General features: G+C 42.9%; 1 protein-coding gene across 1 annotated transcript in view; it reads right to left on the bottom strand.

The window, feature by feature from the left end:
- Positions 1 to 835: 835 nt before the first annotated feature.
- The window catches only part of NTRK1 (neurotrophic receptor tyrosine kinase 1), a 157631-nt gene continuing 137734 nt past the window's right edge, over positions 836 to 20732 (bottom strand). Inside the window, exons 14-17 of the mRNA XM_082275725.1 lie at positions 20225 to 20397; positions 15039 to 15279; positions 6909 to 7067; positions 836 to 2283 (exon numbers count right to left, since the gene is read on the bottom strand). Coding sequence (XP_082131851.1) covers positions 2098 to 2283; positions 6909 to 7067; positions 15039 to 15279; positions 20225 to 20397 — 759 coding nt within the window. The 3' untranslated portion in view covers positions 836 to 2097. The remainder of the gene's footprint in view (positions 2284 to 6908; positions 7068 to 15038; positions 15280 to 20224; positions 20398 to 20732) is intronic.

Below are 20732 nucleotides of genomic sequence, written 5' to 3'. Positions count from 1 at the left end.
AACCTGGCCTTTGACAGCAACCTTTAACCTTGGAAATGTCACTATTCTGGTTATCCAGAGCCTCAATTTGGGATTAAATTATGTCAGAACCTAAGAGCTCTAAGATACACAGCCAATAGGTAACCATTGCCATTCCTAGGAAGTGACAGTGATTTATTCTGTGGGTTAACCGGGCCTTTGACAGCATACTTTAACCTAGAAGATCTTACTACTCTGGTTCCCAGAGCCAAAATATGGGATAAAACTATAGCAGAGCCTAAGAGGTCTATGATGCAAAGTTAATAGGTACCCATTGCAGTTCCTTGGAAGTGACAGTGATTTATTCTGTGGGTTAACCTGGCCTTTGACAGCATCGTTTACCCTAGAAGATCTTACTACTCTGGTTCCCAGAGCCAAAATATGGGATAAAACTATAGCAGAGCCTAAGAGGTCTATGATGCAAAGTTAATAGGTACCCATTGCAGTTCCTTGGAAGTGACAGTGATTTATTCTGTGGGTTAACCTGGCCTTTGACAGCATCGTTTAACCTAGAAGATCTTACTACTCTGGTTCCCAGAGCCAAAATATGTGATAAAACTATAGCAGAGCCTAAGAGGTCTATGATACAGAGTCAATAGGTACCCATTGCCATTCCTAGGAAGTGACAGTGATTTATTTTGTGGGTTAACTCGGCCTCTGACAGCATCCTTTAACCTAAAAGATCTCAACATTCTGGTTCCCAAGAGCTACAATATGGGATAAAACTATAGTGGATACAAAGCGGTCTACGATGAAGAGTTGATAGGTACCCGTTGCCATGCCCAAGAAGTGACAATGTGGGATTAACCCACTTTTCTGTGGGTTAATCCCAGCCTTTGGCAGCATCATTTAACCTAGGAGATCTCACTATTCTGGTTCCCAATAACCACAATATGGGATAAAACTATATTGGAACATAAGAGGTCTATGACACAGAGCCAATAGGTACCCATTGCCGTTCCCAGGAAGTGATTGGGTTCTTACCTCACACTTACCTCGTTGAGACAATATAACTGTATGCACTGTAAACATCAAGCTATGTGAATCACCTTTATGTATTATAATTTATGTAAACCAGAAGATTTCTTAAATGAATTACATTTTATGACTAAACATTGCATTTTAGCAAAATGCCACATTCTTTGGGTGTAACCAGAGTTGAACGTATTCTGTATTACTGGGATAAATCAGGAAAAAATTAACTTCAGATCTGTGGCTAAATAAGTACAGTTTTGTTTGGTATGTTTCCATGTTCCAGCAGACAAACAGCAAGCCACATAATAGAAATCTTCAAAATACTTGGGCACCATGTTGCACAGTCAGTCCAGAGTTACTGGTTCCAGTTTATTGGCTTAAAGGCTACTGGGTGTCAATCATATTACATAGCATGCTTTTGAATACTCTCAAAGTCTACCAATAACAGACAGTTGACCATTAAAGTCCTCTTTCACGTCTATGTTTTTTTACACTAGGTTACTAGACAGATGAAGAGTCGATGGCTAACTTTAGCATATCTCACAATTATAAGGCTGAAAGGCATAGCTTGTAAATTGTGTTCCCACCTTGCAATCTCTGGAACTTGTACTAGTAGTACTGTATGATGACATATCTGTCATTAAATATGGCATTTTTGAGCATTTGTAAATTGTGTGCATGTTTCCTTGTTTGTATATTTGTAGACGTTGAGCTATTCGGGTTCTGTAGTCAAAATGTGTGGATTTTGTAGTAAACACTGCAATAGCTTGCAGAATTATAGAAATAGCTAGTATTGAAGTAGCTGACAAGACTCATTGAAGTAGTGACAAAATCCATAAAGACGTATGTCTATGTTTCTGAACAGTTATATGACTTAATGACAAGTGTCTCCCAAGTGCATTCATGATTCAGCCCCATGGGTTCCTAAACTTTAGAAGACTTCCTGAAGCAATTCTGTCCAGGCCTCGTCAGGGATTGACCTTCAGCAGAAGGATTTAGTACATGGACTTTAAATGTTAGCAAAGCTGCTTTCAGAGTAAATGGTCTTGTAGGGTTCAAGTTTTTGCCACTAGTGGTTTGGTCCTCATTTCTTTTGTCTCAGTTTTATTGTAGGATATCCAAGTAAACTGGTGGTGCTTTCACAAGAGCTTGTAGCTTGCTGTGGATCTCTTTAATGTTGAGCCTCTGCTGGGGTTCTCTCTGCCAGCATCCTTGCATAATGTTGTATACCTCAGTGGGGCATGTCCTAGGTCTTTCCAGTTCTCGCCCTTGGGTGATGCATTCAATAGCCTAAAAAGAAAAAAATGTTTAGGCTAGCAAAGACAAAAAGGTGTTATTACAAAGTAGGTGGCTGTTGGTACATTTTTGAAGGCCAAGTCTTTTGAGTTTTGCTGTTTATACTGTATTAGTTTTGCTCTATCCACACAAATACAAAGAAAGATTATTTCCAAGAAAATATAAATTGTTAAAAAAAAACAATATGGATAAGAGAATAGGGATAATAAAAGAATATACACCGAGACAGTACAGTTACAATACGACTGGATGGAGGAAGTAAAAATTTGGTTGTTAGGTCGAGATAGGATAGGTTTCCCTAAAGAGATGAGTTTTTAGGAATGACCTTAAAGTGGAGCTCCACCCAAAAGGGGAAGCTCCACTCGTTTGCACCCTCCTCCCCTCCACCGCCACATTTGGCACTTTTTTTTTGGGGGGGGGGGTACCTGGTCTTGACAGGTACCGGCTCCCAACTTCCGGCTCAGATTGCTACAGCCAACTGAGCCGGAAGGTCCACCCTCCTCCTTCCCCCACAGTCTTCTGGGACACATCCCAGGTCCCAGAAGACTACAGGACCATTCACAAGGCGCAGCGTGATTCATGCATGTGCAGTAGGAAACAGGCTGTAAAGCCGCAAGGCTTAACCTTCTGTTTCCCTTAATACAGATGCCGGCGCCTGCTCCCAAAGCTGATTGAAGAATCGGCTCAGGCGAGGACATCTCGGGATCCCTGGACAGGTAAGTGTCCTTATATTAATAGTCAACAGCTACAGTATTTGTAGCTGCTGACCTTTAATTTTTTTTCTGAAGAAGCCTGGAGCTTCTTTTTAAGGAGGAACTTTGGTTTGTTTTTTCTTTTTAAGGCTACGTTTACATCTTGGCGTTGCTAATTACAGGCGTTTTTGTGCAGGCGTTTTTAGGTTGACTAGTTACCAATGGAAAAAAATAAAAACGCCTGTAATCTTCCCAAAAAGAAGCTCATGTACTTTTTTGAGCGTTGGGCGTTTTGCTTAAAATGTCAAAACGCTCAGATGTGAACAGGGGCCATTGAAATGAATAGGATTTGTCTTGTTGGGCGTTTTTTGAGCTGATCCTAGAGCAGAAAAACTCCCCAAAAACCCCCCAAAACGCCTACATATGAATTTAGCCTAAAGGTCACCAGCTACAAATCAGGTACTTACCAGTGCCTGGGGTCCAGGGCTGTCTTCCTGCAATTGGTTCTTCTTACTGCTGTGGGGCATCTGTGCTGCCATTTTGAATATGGGAGCCAGCTGTGGCTTCCTAACGAAAGTCCCAGGAGGCTGTGGGAGGGGGGGCGAGGGTGGGGCAAGGGGCATCATTCTCACCAAGGTGAGGATTGTGGAAGTGGAAGAGGGAACAAATAAAAATCAGCACTTATTACCCCCCCCAATAAAAAAACTTTAACTCGGTTACAGGCTGGGGATCAGCGGGGCTTCACTTTGTGAGTGAAGATCCACTTTAGAGAAGAAAGGGTAGGAGATCTTCAGACAGATTGATTAGGACGTTTCAGAGGATGGGGGAGGCTTTGAAGAATTTCTCGAGTTGAGCATGGGAGGAGGTAACAAGGCAGCTAGAGAATAGGAATTCCTGGGAGGACCACTGCCACTACCATTGCCATAGATTCAATCCCTCCTGCTGTAATCCCTTTAACACAAATTAAATGAAAACTTCATAATGAATGGCTATACTTTTTTGTAATGGCTTTAGCAGGTGCTCAGTTTTGGAAATTTAGGTGCAGAGATCCTTCACCATCAGAATATTGAAGAGCAGTAGGAAGCTGCCACATATTCAACCCAGTATAATCTACCCAAAGCTATATTAATAATTTTGGGTGAAAGAGACCTTTTAAGATGGAAGGTATGCTTGTAAATTGACTTTAGTATTTAGTTCCTATGTCAATGGCCCTCATGCCTGAGTGCCCAGCTCTCGGACACGAAAAGGTTACTACTAAGTGCAATTAACAGATTCAAGTACCTGTAAATAAAATTAGTTGTCAAAAATAAATAATGTTGTGTTTGCAAATTTCCCTTTGGTCCCTGCCAAGACGCCCCAGGCTGGCAGTAACCGGATCCTTCATGATGGAGTAAAGAACCTATTATCTGGGTGTCTCCTAAGTTCATTATCTTCTCCGATTCCTGAGAAGGTCGCTTACAGGACCCACAGGGCAGCAAAATTCAATTATCTTCAATGTGCATTGGAAAAAAAAAAAATTAAAATCAAACCATTTCTTATTTATCGAGAAAGCTTTCTTGGCAGTGAGCAGGAAGGTATGGTTTCCATCAATGGAGTCTTTAAGGGATACGGATGTGTACCCATGTATACGGTTCCTAAAACTGTATTTGATACAATCTGGAGTTCTACTGGCTGCTGGTTTTAATTCTGTTTAGTCCTCTTTTTGCCCCTATAGGGTTTAATAAACATACATGGCTAAATGGTTTATGTAAAAGGGTTTTAGTAATGTTAATGGAACATTTTAGGAACCTATCAAAAGACCATATTAAAAATAAAGGTGGAATAGAGTCAGCTGATATTTTGGTGCCATCAAGAATGGCGGATAACCTGCATCAAAAGCATATGCAAGTGAAAATATTTTTATTTCTGTGCAGGAACAGATTTTTGTTAGATTTAGTGGTCCTTCAAAAGAGACTCTCGTCTTAACTGCAGTTGAAGTTCCAAAGCCTCACCAAAATATCTCAATATTTTTTAAATTATTAATATTATTATTATAAAGCACACGTGTCAGCAGGCCACTTCATATGGCCCTCGCACCTTTTCTGCAGCAGCGGCACCACCCCCCCCCCCCCCCTTGTCTCTGCCCCTTCCAAGTCAGCAGCAGAGAAGTAGACAGGACTCCTCCACCAGATTCTGCGTTTTTGCGTGCAGCCACAGAAAGGCTTGTCTGTGCCCCCCCTCCTGTCTCAGCAGTTGCCAGCATAGAGAAGGACAGGACTCCTCCTACAGATCCTGCCCTTCTCTGTGCAGCCACAGAGAGGCTTGTCCCCCCCCCCTGTCTCAGTAGTAGGCAGCAGAGAGGACAGAACTCCTCCTACAGAGCCTGATGCTCCTCTCAGTGCATCCGCAGCACCCCCTCACCTCTGCCTCCCCTGGTCTCAGCATTCAGCAGACTCTGGCCCTCCTTTGGTTCTCCAAGAAAATGACAAGAGAAGGGTGCACCCACCTTGTGCATTACCTCTAAAAAGTTTATTAAAATCAAAGATGGGTAGCGTACAATATACTCACAAACATAGGATGTGTACAAGCATGTAGGAAATGGGAACCGCTCGCTTCCAGAACACTTCTCTACTGCTGGATAGAGTGATGGCGTCCTCAAAACCTGGAATGGCTTACGCATTACATCTTCCTCAGAGCCAAAAATTGCCAATCAATTTTGGCAATTTTTAGCTCTGAGGAAGAGGGTCCTCCCTCAAAACGCATAAACCATACCAGGTTTTGAGGATGCCATCACGCTTTCCAGCAGTAGAGAAGTGTTCTGAAAGCGAGAGGTTCCCATTTCCTACATGCATGTGCATATCCTATGTTTGTGAGTATATTGTACGCTACCCTTCTTTGATTTTGATAGACTTTTTAGTGGTAATGCACAAGGTCGGTGCGCCCTTCTCTTGTCGTTTTCTTGTAGTACTTTTTGGATACCCTTGGTTCTGAAGAGGGCAGCAAGACCTCTTCATTTGTGCAAAACAACCACCCAGAACATTTACCTTCCCATACACCACTCGAGCGCAGGAGAGATACTGTTGTCCTCCTCTGGTTCTCCTCCCGGCCCTGTACTTTCTCCTTCCCAGTTCTGCCCCCAGTTTCTTCCTGGCAGCAACACTAGGTAAGGTGGATGCACCGTGATGAAAGGAAGGGTGAGGGACTCTTGACTTCTGATGTAAGGTGGGGTGGGGGACTCTCGACTACTGATGTAAAGGGGGGGGGGGTTCTCTGGACATCTAGTCTTACAGATAACTTTGGCCCTTTGAGGGCAACCATAATGCTGATGTGGCCCATGAATGAGTTTGACACACCTGGTATAAAGGATCTTGAAAGCAATAAATATTGCACAGCACTTTACAAAACAAGAGAGCTTATATTGGTTCCCTTATTATGTTCTCTATGGTGAAGAGTAGACAGGGAAATTACTCAGCCAGTGCTTTTAATTCTTAAGGCATCAAAATGCAAGGTACCGCCATTTAGTAGAGGCCCACAGCCAATATAAAAACACTGGGAAAAAATGTTTACGTAGGGATGGACCTCAACTCAATGGCAGTGCCTTTCAGTTTTATAAAAGGTCTGCTTTTAGAATTCAAAGCACCAAGCTATTTCCCTCTCTACTCTTCACCTTCAGGTTCTGGAGAATCCTCAGGTTAATTTTTGTTCTGGAGCTAGAAGGTTTCTGAGGCCCACTTTTTTTGGATGTCAGGTTTTTTTCCCTGGATTTGTTCTTCTGTAAGAGATTTTCACTTGATGTCTCTTTCAGTGAAGGAGGTGACCAGAACAGAAAGCAGGAGAATTCTCTCCATGGGGTCCACATTCAGCAGCAGAAACCTAGCCTATGTTTTAATTCATTCCTAGAAATGCTGGCTGAAACAGTATCCCAACTCTGGTTGAACACAGACTTACCTCTGTATTGGAAAGTTGGTACCAGGGCTGCTTTCCGTATGTAAAGATCTCCCAGAGGACCACGCCAAAACTCCAGATGTCACTGTCTGTGGTGAATTTGCGGTACAAGATGCTCTCAGGTGGCATCCAGCGAATGGGCAGCATAGTCCTTCCGCCAACCTGCAATGAGGGGATGGGTAACTATTAAAAACATTTGATTTTTTCCAGACGTCTGTTTGCCATTGTGTACATACAGAAGTGCTCACATGAACTGCATGGTTGTTTTGTACATATTTTATTACTTTATTCATTATGGTTGGGAATAAAAGCCAGTCTCAAGACAGAAAAGCTTCTGCTGTGTTGCCTCTTCAGACAACCTTCATTATATAATAAATGCAATTTTTTTTAAAATAAAGATGCACATATAGTAAAACATTAATTAAAATGTGTCAAAAAAAGAATATATATATATATATATATATATATATATATATGTGGGTAAAATCTGGAGGGTGGAAGTCAAGGCACTTTGTGCTTTGACTTCCACTTTCACCCTCCAGATTTTACCCAACCAGCCTGGAACGCAGTCCTAGTTATCCTCCCTTTGCATAATTGTCTCTTCTGATCTGGTACTATTAGCATGGACAGGACATGTGGTTGAGACATACTCTCTATCCAGGATCTTTTCCGGATTGTCAGGAAGTGACATACATAATTTTACATTATAATTAGATACTAGCAGCTGACAGTAGATGGAAGTGGAACCCTATATTTGGTGTATCAAGGAATGGTATTTGCAGCACTGCCTAGGGTATAACATTTACCCAGAAACCATTAAAGTTTTCTTAAAATGTTCTACTACTACCCTAGGCAGTGCTGCAAATATGCAAATATGCAAATACCAGTCCTTGATATACCATATACAGGGATCCACTTCCATCTACTGTGCTGCTAGTATATGTCGGGACTATTGGGGGTGATTCAAATAATAATAGGTAAAATAAAAATGATTTTAAAAGCCATGTATATTTCATATTATGCATAAGAGATTCTGAATGGTGCAGCCTGGCGTCCATCTTGTTTTTAGGGTGAAATAAAGTTCATTTTCAAAATGTCTCTTACAAGCTTACAAGAGAGCATAGAATTTCAACAATAGGGTCTTATAATTTCAGCAGACATTTCTATTTTCTTTTGTCATAAATAAGTTGATACCTTGACATCTCTATCAGATAACAGATGTTAAGGGGATGGTAGTGCCAGTCTGTCTATAAGTATTTAACAATAGACAATGGCTCAGTGTTTTTCATCAGACATATAAAATATAAATGTTAAAGGTACATTATTATATGTAAGAATATTTAATAATAAATATCTTGCGCTCGTACTTATGTCAGAATATTTATACTGCTCTGAATATAGCTGTATGTCTCTTCCTGACTCTGGGATTTTTGGGAAAATTATCCTGGATAGAGAGAAAGTTTCAACCACATGTCCTTTCCATGCTAATAGTACCAGATCAAAAGAGACAATTATGCAAAGTGAGGATAACTAGGGCTTTGTTCCAGGCTGGTTGGATAACATCTGGTGGGTGGAAGTGGAAGTCAAGGCACAAAGTATCCCCGGGAGGTAAAACCTTCCACTGAAATCAGTGTTTCTGCCCACTTTCACTACAAATGGCTGTCTACACCCCCTCCCACTTCTCCCGCTATCCAATACACCAATACAGAACTAGTGTTAAACAGTTTTAGGGCCTGAGCAGCCAATTATTAGGTTTGAACACTGTCACATGGAGAAAGAGGGTTCCATGGCATCAACTTCCTCCTAAACTATGACAACAGCTGACACTGGAGCTTAGACAGTTGGGATGCTGCTGTAGGGAGGCAGTGAGGGTGTTTGGCTGGGCATCCTGCTGCTGCCAAACCAGCTGCTGACATGGTCTGTGTTTATATATACACTCGAAGAAATAACATTAAAGGTTCAGTTCAATCAAGCCCTGATAACTGGGGTGCTCTTGGACCCCTGAAATTGGATACTCTTTGGATTGTCCCCCTGACTTTTATTGAAATAAAGTTGTATCTGGACCTCTTAGCAGCGGAGTGGCACTTCAATTTCCGTTTTTGTTACATTACAATACAAGCCAAGTAGACTATTTGAGATCCTTAGAGGATAAGTATGGAGATAAGGACCTCTACTGTTAACAATCTGCATACATGTTACCGAGGATTGGCCTAACAGCCAGGCAACTAGCCCTTCAGAATGATTTACCTTTAGGGCTTATTCACATGGCTGGCTGGGAGCAGTAAAAAAAAGGTGGTTGCGGCCCAGTTTGACCATCTCCCTTAAACCGCAATGGTGACTGAACAAGGTTGTACTCATGCACCGGCAACAATTGTACCCCATTTCATATTCGGTGGGCAGTACCTCTGCCAAACACAACCCATTTAACCCATACCCCAACGCTCTGCAATAATGCACACAGTTCAGCATAGTTCTGCAGGCTTTTCAGGGTTAAAACAGAGGCGGTGACATATCACCACCCAGCAACCTGTCAACCACCCCCTGAAAAGGTTTTCAGAGGGCTGACAAGGGCTGCTGCAAAGGTCCACAAGCCCTAAAACCATCCTTTAATGCTCCTGTAGCGTGATATCCCCCCTATGTACAGGAGGCAGACACTCGTCACCATCTCCACTAAGTTATCCTTAAATCATTTCTTCTTTCCACTCACTAAGTGATCTTCTTTTATTCCCATCACAGGGCGGCATTAAATATGAATACGGTTCTGACAAAGAGGCAGCTTAAGAACAACTAAAAGGGAAAGAAAGAGGCCCAGGCAATTCAGGATGTCACAAGTTCAAATCCCGCTAGAGCCTTTGAACGATATGAAGATGGATGGACTCTCCTGGATAAACGGTAGATTTGGCAAGCGCTTGAGATTCTCTCTGGCAGGAAAAATCCCCAGTCTGGCCCGCTGCCATCTGGGGCACATGGCAGCTAAATGCTCGATAATATCTGTTACTCACAGACACAATTTCTATTTATTAGGCGGATTACCATCGGACAGGAATCCTAATTTAATGGAGCTTTTTCCGAGGGCTTGTTTGCAAAATGTGCTTTGAGAGATTTACAGCAAACATGGGCATCACGCCCCTCCCTGCTTACTAAGTTTATGAGACAGAAAACCTACAGTGCTGTTTGGGTAGAAGACAAGCCCCCCTGACTTACCTGTTAGGCTGGCCATATACATTACGGCTTTAAATCTACCAAAAACTACACCGATCAGCCATGACATTATGACCACCCACCTAATTCTGAGTAGGTTCCCTTTTGCTGCCAAAACAGCCCCTTTTGCCACAAAAACAGCCCCGACTCATCAAGGCATGGGCTCCACTAGACCTCCGAAAATATGCTGTGGTATCTGGCACCAAGCCCTCAGTAGCAGATTCTTTAACCACTTAAGCCCCGGAAGATTTTACTCCCTTTCTGACCAGGGGGTATTTTGCGATTCGGCACTGCGTGACTTTAACGGACAATTGCGCGGTGGTACGACGCTGTACCTAAACGAATTTGGCGTCCTTTTTTTCCCACAAACAGAGCTTTCTTTTGGTGGTATTTGATCACCTGTGCGATTTTTTGATCATGCGCTATAATCAAAAAAAGAGCGACAATTTTCCAAAAATAACAATATTTTTCACATTTTTTTATATGAAATTCCCCCCCAAAAAATGTAAAAATCAAATTTTTTTTAAATTTTTGCCCAATTTGTTTTCTGCTACCTATGTTTGGTAAAAAAAATCACAATACGCGTATTTTTATTGGTTTGCGCAAAAGTTATTGTGTTTACTAACTAAGGGAAAGATTTTTGTAATTTTTGTTGTTTTTTTTTTAACGAGTAATGGCGGCGATCTGCAATTTTTTTTTTTGCGACATTGCGGCGGACAGATCGGACCCTTGACTGACATTTTTGACACTTTTGGGGTTACCAGTGACATTACTACAGTAATCAGTGCTATACATATGCACTGTTACTGTAAAAATGACACTGGCAGGGAAGGGGTTAACTTTATTAGAGATGCAGTGACTATGTGTGTCCCTAGGGGCGTGCTTCTTACTGTGCAGGGATGTGACTGTGTGTGTAACAGCACAGATCAACGGTCCTACATAGCAGGACCGTTAGATCAGTGCTTTTACACAGGGAAGAATGACAGGCGGCTGTGTTTACATTAGCCGCCTGCCTTTCTCCCTTCACAGCGGACGATCGCGAGTGACCGGCGGACATCGGGTCCGCTGGTCACACGCACGGAGGTGTCCGTGAATGAGCCGAGGTGGGAGCGCGCCTCCGGCGGCGCGCGCCCGCCCGCTATTGGCTCCCAGGCTAGTGACGTACCGGTACGTCACTTTGCCTGGCCGGGGCTGACTGCCGCAGTATATGTACTTGCGGCGGTCGGTAACCGGTTAAGTCCTGTAAGTTGCGAGGTGCGGCCTCCATGGATCTAGCTTGTTTTTCCAGCACATCCCACAGATGCTCGTTGGATGAAATCTGTAGAATCTGGAGACCAAGTCAACATCCCAAACTCATTCTTGTGTTCCTCAAACCATTCTTGAACCAATAATGCAATGTGGGAAGGTGCATTATCCTGCTGAAAGAGGCCACTGCCATCAGGGTATCTAGTTTCAATGAAGGTCACTGGTAATGTTTAGGTATGTGTCAAAGTAACATCCAAATGAATGGAAGGAGCCAAGGTTTCCCAGATGAACATTGCCCAAAGCATCACACTGCCTCCACTGGCTTGTCTTCTTCCCAAATGGCATGCTGGTCCCATCTGTTCCCCAGGTAAGTGATGCACACACACCCAGCCATCAACATGATATAAAAGAAAAGGTGATTTATCAGACCAGGGATCCTTCTTCCATCGCTCTGTGGTCCAGTTCTAAAGCTCAAAAGGCGCTTTCGACTGTGGAAACGGGTCAGCATACACAACAAACTGCAATGCCCATTTTTTCTACTTTCAACACATCAACTTGATTTATTTATTGATTTATTCTCCCTGGAGAAGAGACGCCTGAGAGGGGACATGATAGCAATTTATAAATATCTCAATGGTGATCTCAGCATAGAAAAAAAGCTATTCAGTCGGAAGGACTGCATGAGGACTCGAGGGCATACAATGCGATTAGAGGAGAAGCGTTTTAACCTCAGGCAACTTGGGGGGTTCTTTACTGTTAGGGCTACAGGATTGTGGAATTCTCTACCACAAGAGGTGGTTTCTGTGGGAAGTATGGTGGCTTTCAAAAGACTCTTAGACGTACATCTCAAGGATCAGAACATTCAGGGGTACGCAAGATGATTACGGCCACACACACCTACACAGGTTGAACTGGATGGACTATTGTCTTTATTCAACCTCACCTACTATGTAACTATGTAACTATGTAACTTCATGGACAACATGTTTATTTGCTGCCCAGTATATTCCACCCACTTTCAGATGACAAGATAACTAGTGTTATTCACTCCTTAACCTGTCAGTGGTCATAAGGCTATGGCTGATCGGTGTGTATATAGTGCAAAGGCATGCATTATTAGATGCAATAGGAATAATTGTTTAGGAAGGACCTCATATAACCTAGTTTTAAGCTGGACATACACAAGTAGGATTTTGTTCCGACCTTTTAGTTTAAGAGCATTCGTATGATTTTCTAATCGATAGTGGAGTCAAATCAACATTCGTTTTTGAGAAAATTCAAAAGAACAGGATGGAAAGTCGAATGTTAAAAGCAAACAAAAATTTGAAGCAGTGTCAACATTCGAGCACACAGTCGAATGTACTGAGAATTCTCTGGTGTATGGCCAGCTTTAACCACTTGCGACTGCCTAACGACGATTTACGTCGGCAGTCAGCCCCTCACAGGCAAAGCGATGTAGGTCTATGTCGCTAGCCTGTGAGGCTCTAGGGAGAGAGCGCGCGCCGCTGGAGGCACGCTCCCACTCACTCACGGACCCCCCCCCCCCCCCCCCGCGAGTGACTCGTTGGTTACACCGGGAGAAAGGCAGGCGGTTAATGTAAACACAGCCGCCTGTCATTCTGCCCTGTGTAACAGCACAGATCATACGGTCCTGCTATGTAGGACCGTTGATCTCTGCTGTTACACACACAGCCACATCCAATCACAGTTAGAAGCACGCACCTAGGGACACACTTAACCCCTCCTTCTCAAATAAAGTTAACCCCTTCCCTGCCAGTGTCATTTTTACAGTAACAGTGCATATGTATAGCACTGATTACTGTAGTAATGTCAATGGTACCCCCAAAAGTGTCAAAAATGTCAGTCGTAATGTCGCAGTCCTGCAAAAAAAATCGCAGATCGCCGACATTATTCGTTAAAAAAAAAAACAATAAAAATTACAAAAATCTTTCCCTTAGTTAGTAAACGCACTAATTTTTGCGCAAACCAATCAAAATACGCTTATTGTGATTTTTTTTACCAAACATAGGTAGCAGAAAACAAATTGACCAAAAATTAAAAAAAAAATTGATTTTTACATTTTTTTGGGGAGAATTTCATATAAAAAAAATGTGAAAAATATTGTTATTTTTTCAAAATTTACGCTCTTTTTTTGTTTATAGCGCAAAAAGTAAAAATCGCCCAGGTGATCAAATACCACCAAAAGAAAGCTCTGTTTGTGGGAAAAAAAGGACGTTAATTTCGTTTGGGTACAGCGTCGCACGACCGCGCAATTGTCAGTTAAATTCGCACAGTGCCGAATCGCAAAAAGTGGCCTGGACGTAAGACAGCAAAATCCTCCGGTGGTAAAGTGGTTAAGGGTTTTGAAGCCTGATAGGACAATCATGGGAAAAATGAAAACTCCTCCTGCAAACTATCAGCACTCAGTGATTCAAGTCACAAGATTGCTCTAATTGCTATATACAGCTGATGAGAAAAGGTATTGATCAGTTTATATTTATTAAAATCATTGCATTTCCATGTTCTGTGTACTGTAGGACAGTGGTCCTCAACTCCGGTCCTCAGGGCCCACTAACAGGCCAGATTTTAAGTATTACCTTAGGGAGATCCAGACTAGAGTACTGCAGTCACTGAGCAGCAAATGAGATCCAGATGTGAGGCCACATCTGGAGTATGCTGTCCAGTTCTGGGCACCGGTCCTCAGGAAGGATGTGCTGGAACTGGAGAAAGTCCAGAGAAGGGCAACAAAAATAATTAGGGGAATGGAGGACATCAGGTATGAGGAAAGACTACAAGCACTGAACTTATTTTCTCTGGAGAAGAGACGATTGAGAGGAGATATGATATCAATGTACAAATATTGTACTGGCAAGTGGCAACCCTAGCATATGGAAAAACCTATTCAGAGAAAGGCAATACAGTAAGACGCGTGGCCACTCACTAAAACTAGAGGAAAGGCGGTTTAACCTTAAAATACGCAGGGGGTTCTTCACTGTGAGAGCAGTAAGGATGTGGAATTCTCTTCCGTAAACATTGGTATCAACAGGGAGCATCGATAGTTTCAAAAAACTATTAGATGGGCACCTTAAAGACCACAACATAGAGGGGTATACAATGTACAACATACAGGGGTATACAATGTACAACATACAGGGGTATACAATGTACAACATACAGGGGTATACAATGTACAGCATAGAGGGGTATACAATGTACAACATACAGGGGTATACAATGTACAACATACAGGGGTATACAATGTACAACATACAGGGGTATACAATGTACAGCATACAGGGGTATACAATGTACAACATACAGGGGTATACAATGTACAGCATACAGGGGTATACAATGTACAACATACAGGGGTATACAATGTACAACATACAGGGGTATACAATGTACAACATACAGGGGTATACAATGTACGGTTAACAGCAAACACACACACACACATCATAGGTTGAACTGGATGGACTGATGTCTTTTTTCAACCTCAATAACTATGTAACTATGTAAGATCACTTGTGATGTAATTTAGTTATCTTGCAAACCTGGCTTGTTAAGGGGCCCTGAGGACCGAAGTTGAGGACCACTGCTGTAGGAGACCAGATGTGAATGCAGGATCTGGGTTTAGTAACACTTTAAACTTTTAAAGCCAACATTTGACATCTATGGGCTTACCCTGTAGTAATCTGTGCTGTAGATATCACGTGACATCCCAAAATCACCAATCTTGACAACTAGGCTGTTGCCCACGAGGCAGTTCCTTGTGGCAAGATCCCGGTGGACGAAATGGAGAGAAGCCAGGTAAACCATACCAGAAGCTATCTGAGATGCGATCTGCAGCATCTGAGTCAGGGTCAGCTGCCCGAAAGTTTGCCCATTTCCGTTATCAAGAATCTTGGCGTCTGGTCCATGGGATCTGAATTGAAAATAAAATTGACTTAAGAAAATACAACTTGGATTTCAGCCATTACATCTGAGTAACAAATTCAGTAGCTGGCTATACACTACAATTCATTTAAAGGTTTATCATTTTTTTTAATAACATTTTGAAGCCGAAAATGCAACTGTGGGATTGGAATTGGAGGCCATAGATAAGGCAGGTGCTTTGCACCGTGTCCAAAATGTGTGTCAATAACCATAGAAATAGTGTCTTTGCACTGTTCTCTATAGAACCCGGACACTACTGGATGGCAATGGCAGCGCAATGTCTAGTTCTAATACCTGCGGGGCCAATCACCTAGTCTCTGTTTATTCCAAGTGATGTACAATCTCCTTATATTTAAGCCTCTCAGACAGCTAATCTAATCAATATTGCAAAGAGGAGTGCATTAGCCAGGGAGATGACTGCCTAGAAGAGGCAGATCGACAGTCATAATGGGAGATGAGAATGGGAGGGGGAAATGTTGAATGAGGAGAAGTGCAGATGACAATAGAGGTAGGGGATCTCTCTACGAATGGATCTTGTTGGGCTACCAAACTTGTTGTTTTATTTTAACAGTGGATAATGGCTTCATATGGGATAACAGAAAAAAGCCGCTCAGGTGAGGCAAAGCACTCCAGCGCAGGTCGGATCCGCCATCCAGTCATCAAGCAATCAAAGAAAGAGTTTGACCGCACTCAGGAGTTAGTAAAGTGGAGGTGTTTTATTCCCCATAAAACATGAATACATTCAGTGCATCACACGGACATGGGACAGGTTGACGCGTTTCACGATTCTACAGATCGCTTACTCATAACCAATCGGTTAACATGTATTCATGTTTTATGGGGAATAAAACACCTCCACTTTACTAACTCCTGAGTGCGATAATGGCTTCATAACATGTTCCCAAATCTTAGGTGAACAGAGAAGCCAAACACCACACGTGAAATGGAGCCACAGATCTAGCAGAAACTTGCAGCAAGGAGATCTATTCACATAACATATAACATGTAATGGCAGCGGATAGGAACAACACAAACGGGATCCAAGGGAATGCAATATAGATGTCCGATAAAGAAAGTAAAATTTATTGATAAAAAAAAGGGGGGGGGGGGAGACACAAATGTACATACCCCCCTAGGTCTGCAGTGTGCTGAGAAAGGGGGATCCGTGCCGGAACCAACCGGCGCGAGGATGAACCGTCACTGCGCTGCTCTGATGCGATGGCCGGAAATACGTCATTCACCTTGCAGGAACCAGGCTGGAACGCAAACTTCCTCCGTTGCCGTGCGCCGTCTGGTTCCGGCAAGGATCCCCCTCTCTTAGCACACAGCAGCATTTGGCAATCGGCCATCCAGTCTCCAATCCTGACGATGCCCCTGCCTGACTCTAGACCTAGGGTGGTATGTACGTTGGTCCCCCCCCTTTAATCAATAAACGGAACTTTCTTTATCGGACAACTATATTGCATTCCCTTGGATCCCGTTTGTGTTGTTCCTATGCGCTACCATTACATGTTATATCCTGCTCCAGCATCCATCCCATGCTTTACTGGCCGGCTGCATAAGGCGCTTTTCCACTGCATGGAACCAAACGGTTCGGCTCGCTTTTGTGCTTTTCCACTGCATGGTACCACATGGTACGGTGTAGGAACGGTTCGGTACGGTTCGGTATGGTACGGTACGGCGGCGCTTTTCCACTACATGGAACTGAACGGTACGTCTCGCTTAAACAGTACCACCTCAGTTGTGGTTCAAGAGGACCATACCGGTACCATATCCCACAATCCTTTGCATGCAGCCTTGACTGTTTGTCACTACTAGCCACTGATTGGTCAGAGAATCATTGTTATCCCACCCACTTTACTTTAGTGGAAAAGCAAACCGTACCAAACCGTACCAAACCATTCCAACACCGTACCATGCGGTACCATGCAGTGGAAAACCAAACAGGGCCAACAAGGGCCGAGTGGAGCCGAGCCGGTACTTGCAGTGGAAAAGTGCCAATAGTGACTTCCTTGGTGGCCCACTGGCCGGTTCTTATCCTTCATACAACAGGCAACTCAGGAGCGCCTGGTTATTTGTTTTTGCTTTTGTGGTTTAAGGAGATCTATTCACAACTGTGCAGCAAGTTAGCTTGGTGAAGCGGCTTACTGGCACAGAAAGACTGCATGTGTTCGTATACGCCCACTGTATGTGACATCCACCTTATAAAAGATCTGCTCGACCACCTATAATTTAGTGGTACTGTTTATCTAGTAAGCGGATTTGGTTATTCACTTTGGGTGTGAAGTTGAGGTCTTGAGTCACCTTCTTACTTTTACTTCTACTCATCTGTCTCCACTGGTGGTCCGGTTCTTGCTAGGACTACTTCTGTGGACTGTTATTCGATATATTCAATGGACCCATTTAACAGTTTATTGGTTTAGCGCTGCACTTTTTTCTGTATATGAATTTTTGGAGTATGGTTGATTGCTCTTAATGCTGGCAGCTTGTATTTATACTCCCGCACAGTAGTCTCTTTGTCTTTTTACATGTTCCAAAATCTCTTATCCTGTGCTGCACCTTCACTCTGGTACTTTTTTATTTTGTCTATTGTGTTTCCTTGTCATCTTTCTTCTTATCTGGTTATAAACCGCCTGGTATTACAAGTGGGGCTTCACCTGTAATCGGCGGTGCAAGTATAAATCACAGGGCCCTATAGCAAAGTTTTGATGGACCTCCTTTATTGGCCACCATTGTCCATATTCCCATCGCACACGTTCCTGGAATAGGCTCTAAAATAATGGGTGCTGCAGCAACCTCCAGCTGGGAACTGGAACATGCACAGTAAAGTGTAGATATTTGACAGCATATCACGGATCTTCAGATTAAATCCAACCTTTTTTTATTGAAGAATGATCACATCAAGAACAAAAGAGTACAACATTTCAGAGCCAAGCATGACCCCTTCGTCAGGCATGTGATAACATCACAAGCCTGATGAAGGGGTCCTGCATGGCTTTTAAACATTGCACTTTTTTGCATCTCATTCCTTAACAAAGGTGGCTACTGTCAGGGCAGCCATCAGACATTTTGGGGACCCTTACACATCTTTAGGTCCTGATCACCAACATTCCCCAGGGCTCACCCACCGGCTGTCCCACCAAATCCACTCACTGGCTATCCCACTGAGTCCTTCAAACAGTCACTTATCAACCTCTATATAAGACCCCCTGACACCCACTTACCTCTAATTAGGACCTCTGGACACCTACTTACCTCTATATAAGACCCCTTGATACCCGCTTAACCCTGACACCTACCTACCTCTATATAAGACCTCTGGACACTTACCTACCTCTATATACCACCACTCAAAACCTTCCTACCTCTGTATAAGACCCCCTGACACCTACCTCTCTCTATATAAGCCCTCCTGACCCCCCTCCACTATATTTTACAGATCCTCCATCACCAAGGAGTGCAGGGGAGTGATCAGAGGTGCCCCTCCTTCCCATCAAGGAATACTGACCCCCCTCAGGAGAAGAAGACCCCTAAACAGGAGGAATGCATGGGGACGATAAAAAAAACCCTTCCATCCATCCAAGATTGCAGACAAATATAGGGAGATACCCAACCTGGAGTACAGGAACCCCATCCCCCTGCAGTTAAAGGAGACTCCCAGCTAAATGGACTGCAGGGGAGCGATCAAAGGGGACCCCAACACAGACCCTCTCTGCCCAACCCCATCCAGGAGAAGGAGACATCCAGCTAGGAGGACTTCAGGGGGGTGATTACAGGGGACCCCAAAACAGACCCCCTCCCCCTCCAGGAGATGGAGAGCCCCAGGTATTAGGGCTGAAGGGGAGTGCTTAGAGGGAACCCTAACACAGAACCCCCACTCTGCCCGCCCCCCTCCAGGAGAAAGGTCTTATAGCACCTGCTATACCTTGCCTTATGAATGATCCTGTCTATTGCCTGTTTCGGCTGTTCCCCTCCTCTGCGGTGACCATATGGTAGTGGTGCTGAGATTATTGGCTAGGATGCAATCCTACTTGAACTGAGATTATATTTTGTATAACTGTTTTAAAATTTGTTGTTGTTCTATAAAGATACTTAGCTCTTTATGTCTCCTGATGAAGCGGGTTTCTTGACCTCAAAAACATGTTAAGAGGTCCCCTCTTCAGCCAAGAAAATATGGAAATATGTTATGCATTTATAATAAGTATGAAGCTGTGGTAGTAGGGGATTTACAAGAGAGGTTTATGGTATCAAAAGTACAAAAATGTGTTGCTGTTCTACAAAGATGCTTACCTCTTTATGACTCCTGATGAAGCGGGTCACCTCAGAAATGCGTTGAGAGGTCCCCCTTTTATGTATTTATAACAACTATGAAGCTGTGGTTGTAGGGGATTTACAAGAGAGGTGTATGATATCAAATGTACAAAAATGAGACAGCTCATAGGAGTATGTGATTGGATGAAAGGAATAATTTGAGCAAAAATGATTTTGCCTCAAAATTTGCCCATCGAGGAAAATTTATTTTACTTCATGTTTTTTGTATTTGTGAATGTATTGTTTTTTTTTTTTCTCTGTATTTGATTGTTGTTTGTATACAATCTCTTCAAATGTTTTACTTTTCTTTTTTTCCTAACAGTTTTTTTTTTCTTTTTGTGAAATGAAAAAATAATAAGGTTAATATGAGGCACTTTTTGGTCCAACAAAGACAACAGGAAATTCTGTAACCCCCAGAAGCCATTTCAATTTAACCGAACCCTTAAAAATTACTAAAACCACCAATTTTTGACTTTTCCAATTAACTGGTGAAATTTTGTTCAAATCTCGTGATTTTTTGCTGAAAATTTAAAGAAACCATGAATATCACTCACTAGTGATCGATATTTATGATATCACTCATCCCTAGTGATTGATATGTATGGGTTGTGGTTTGTTCTGACCTGAGGAAACGGTTGAGGTCTCCATGTTTCATGTACTCAAACACCATGAGGAGAGGTTCTCCTTCAGTACACACACCATAGAACTTCACAATGTGCTCATGTTGTAGGACAGTGAGGAGCTCAGCTTCACGCTGGAAGTCCTGTCGGGCGCTCTCCGTCGCTTCTTTAAGGGCCTGGAAGGACACAAATATTTATCATTCAGAAAGATTTATCAGTGTATTAAAAAAAACAGAGCAATATCTTTGTCAAGACCAGGATCTGAACCTGCAACCTCTGTTATATCTGGCAGTATCTCTTTTTGCTGAGCCACCTGAGATGCTGAACTGTGCCCTGTCTGATTTGTTAGACAACCTTGCCTTGTGTTTTGCTTCTCTTAAACTTTGAACCCTCTGCTCCTCCCATGAACTTTCTACTTGGGCCATGTCTTTGTACTTCCTGTTTGCCAGATTATTGTGCTCTTTCCAACCAATATCTTGCTCTTGTCACTCCTGCGGCCATCTGTATCTTC

The sequence above is a fragment of the Pelophylax lessonae genome (assembly GCF_965119305.1).
Source record: "Pelophylax lessonae genome assembly, chromosome: 13".
Lineage (NCBI taxonomy): Eukaryota > Metazoa > Chordata > Amphibia > Anura > Ranidae > Pelophylax > Pelophylax lessonae.
Note: the sequence above shows the minus strand (reverse complement) of the source record. Positions and strands in the feature narration are given on the sequence as shown.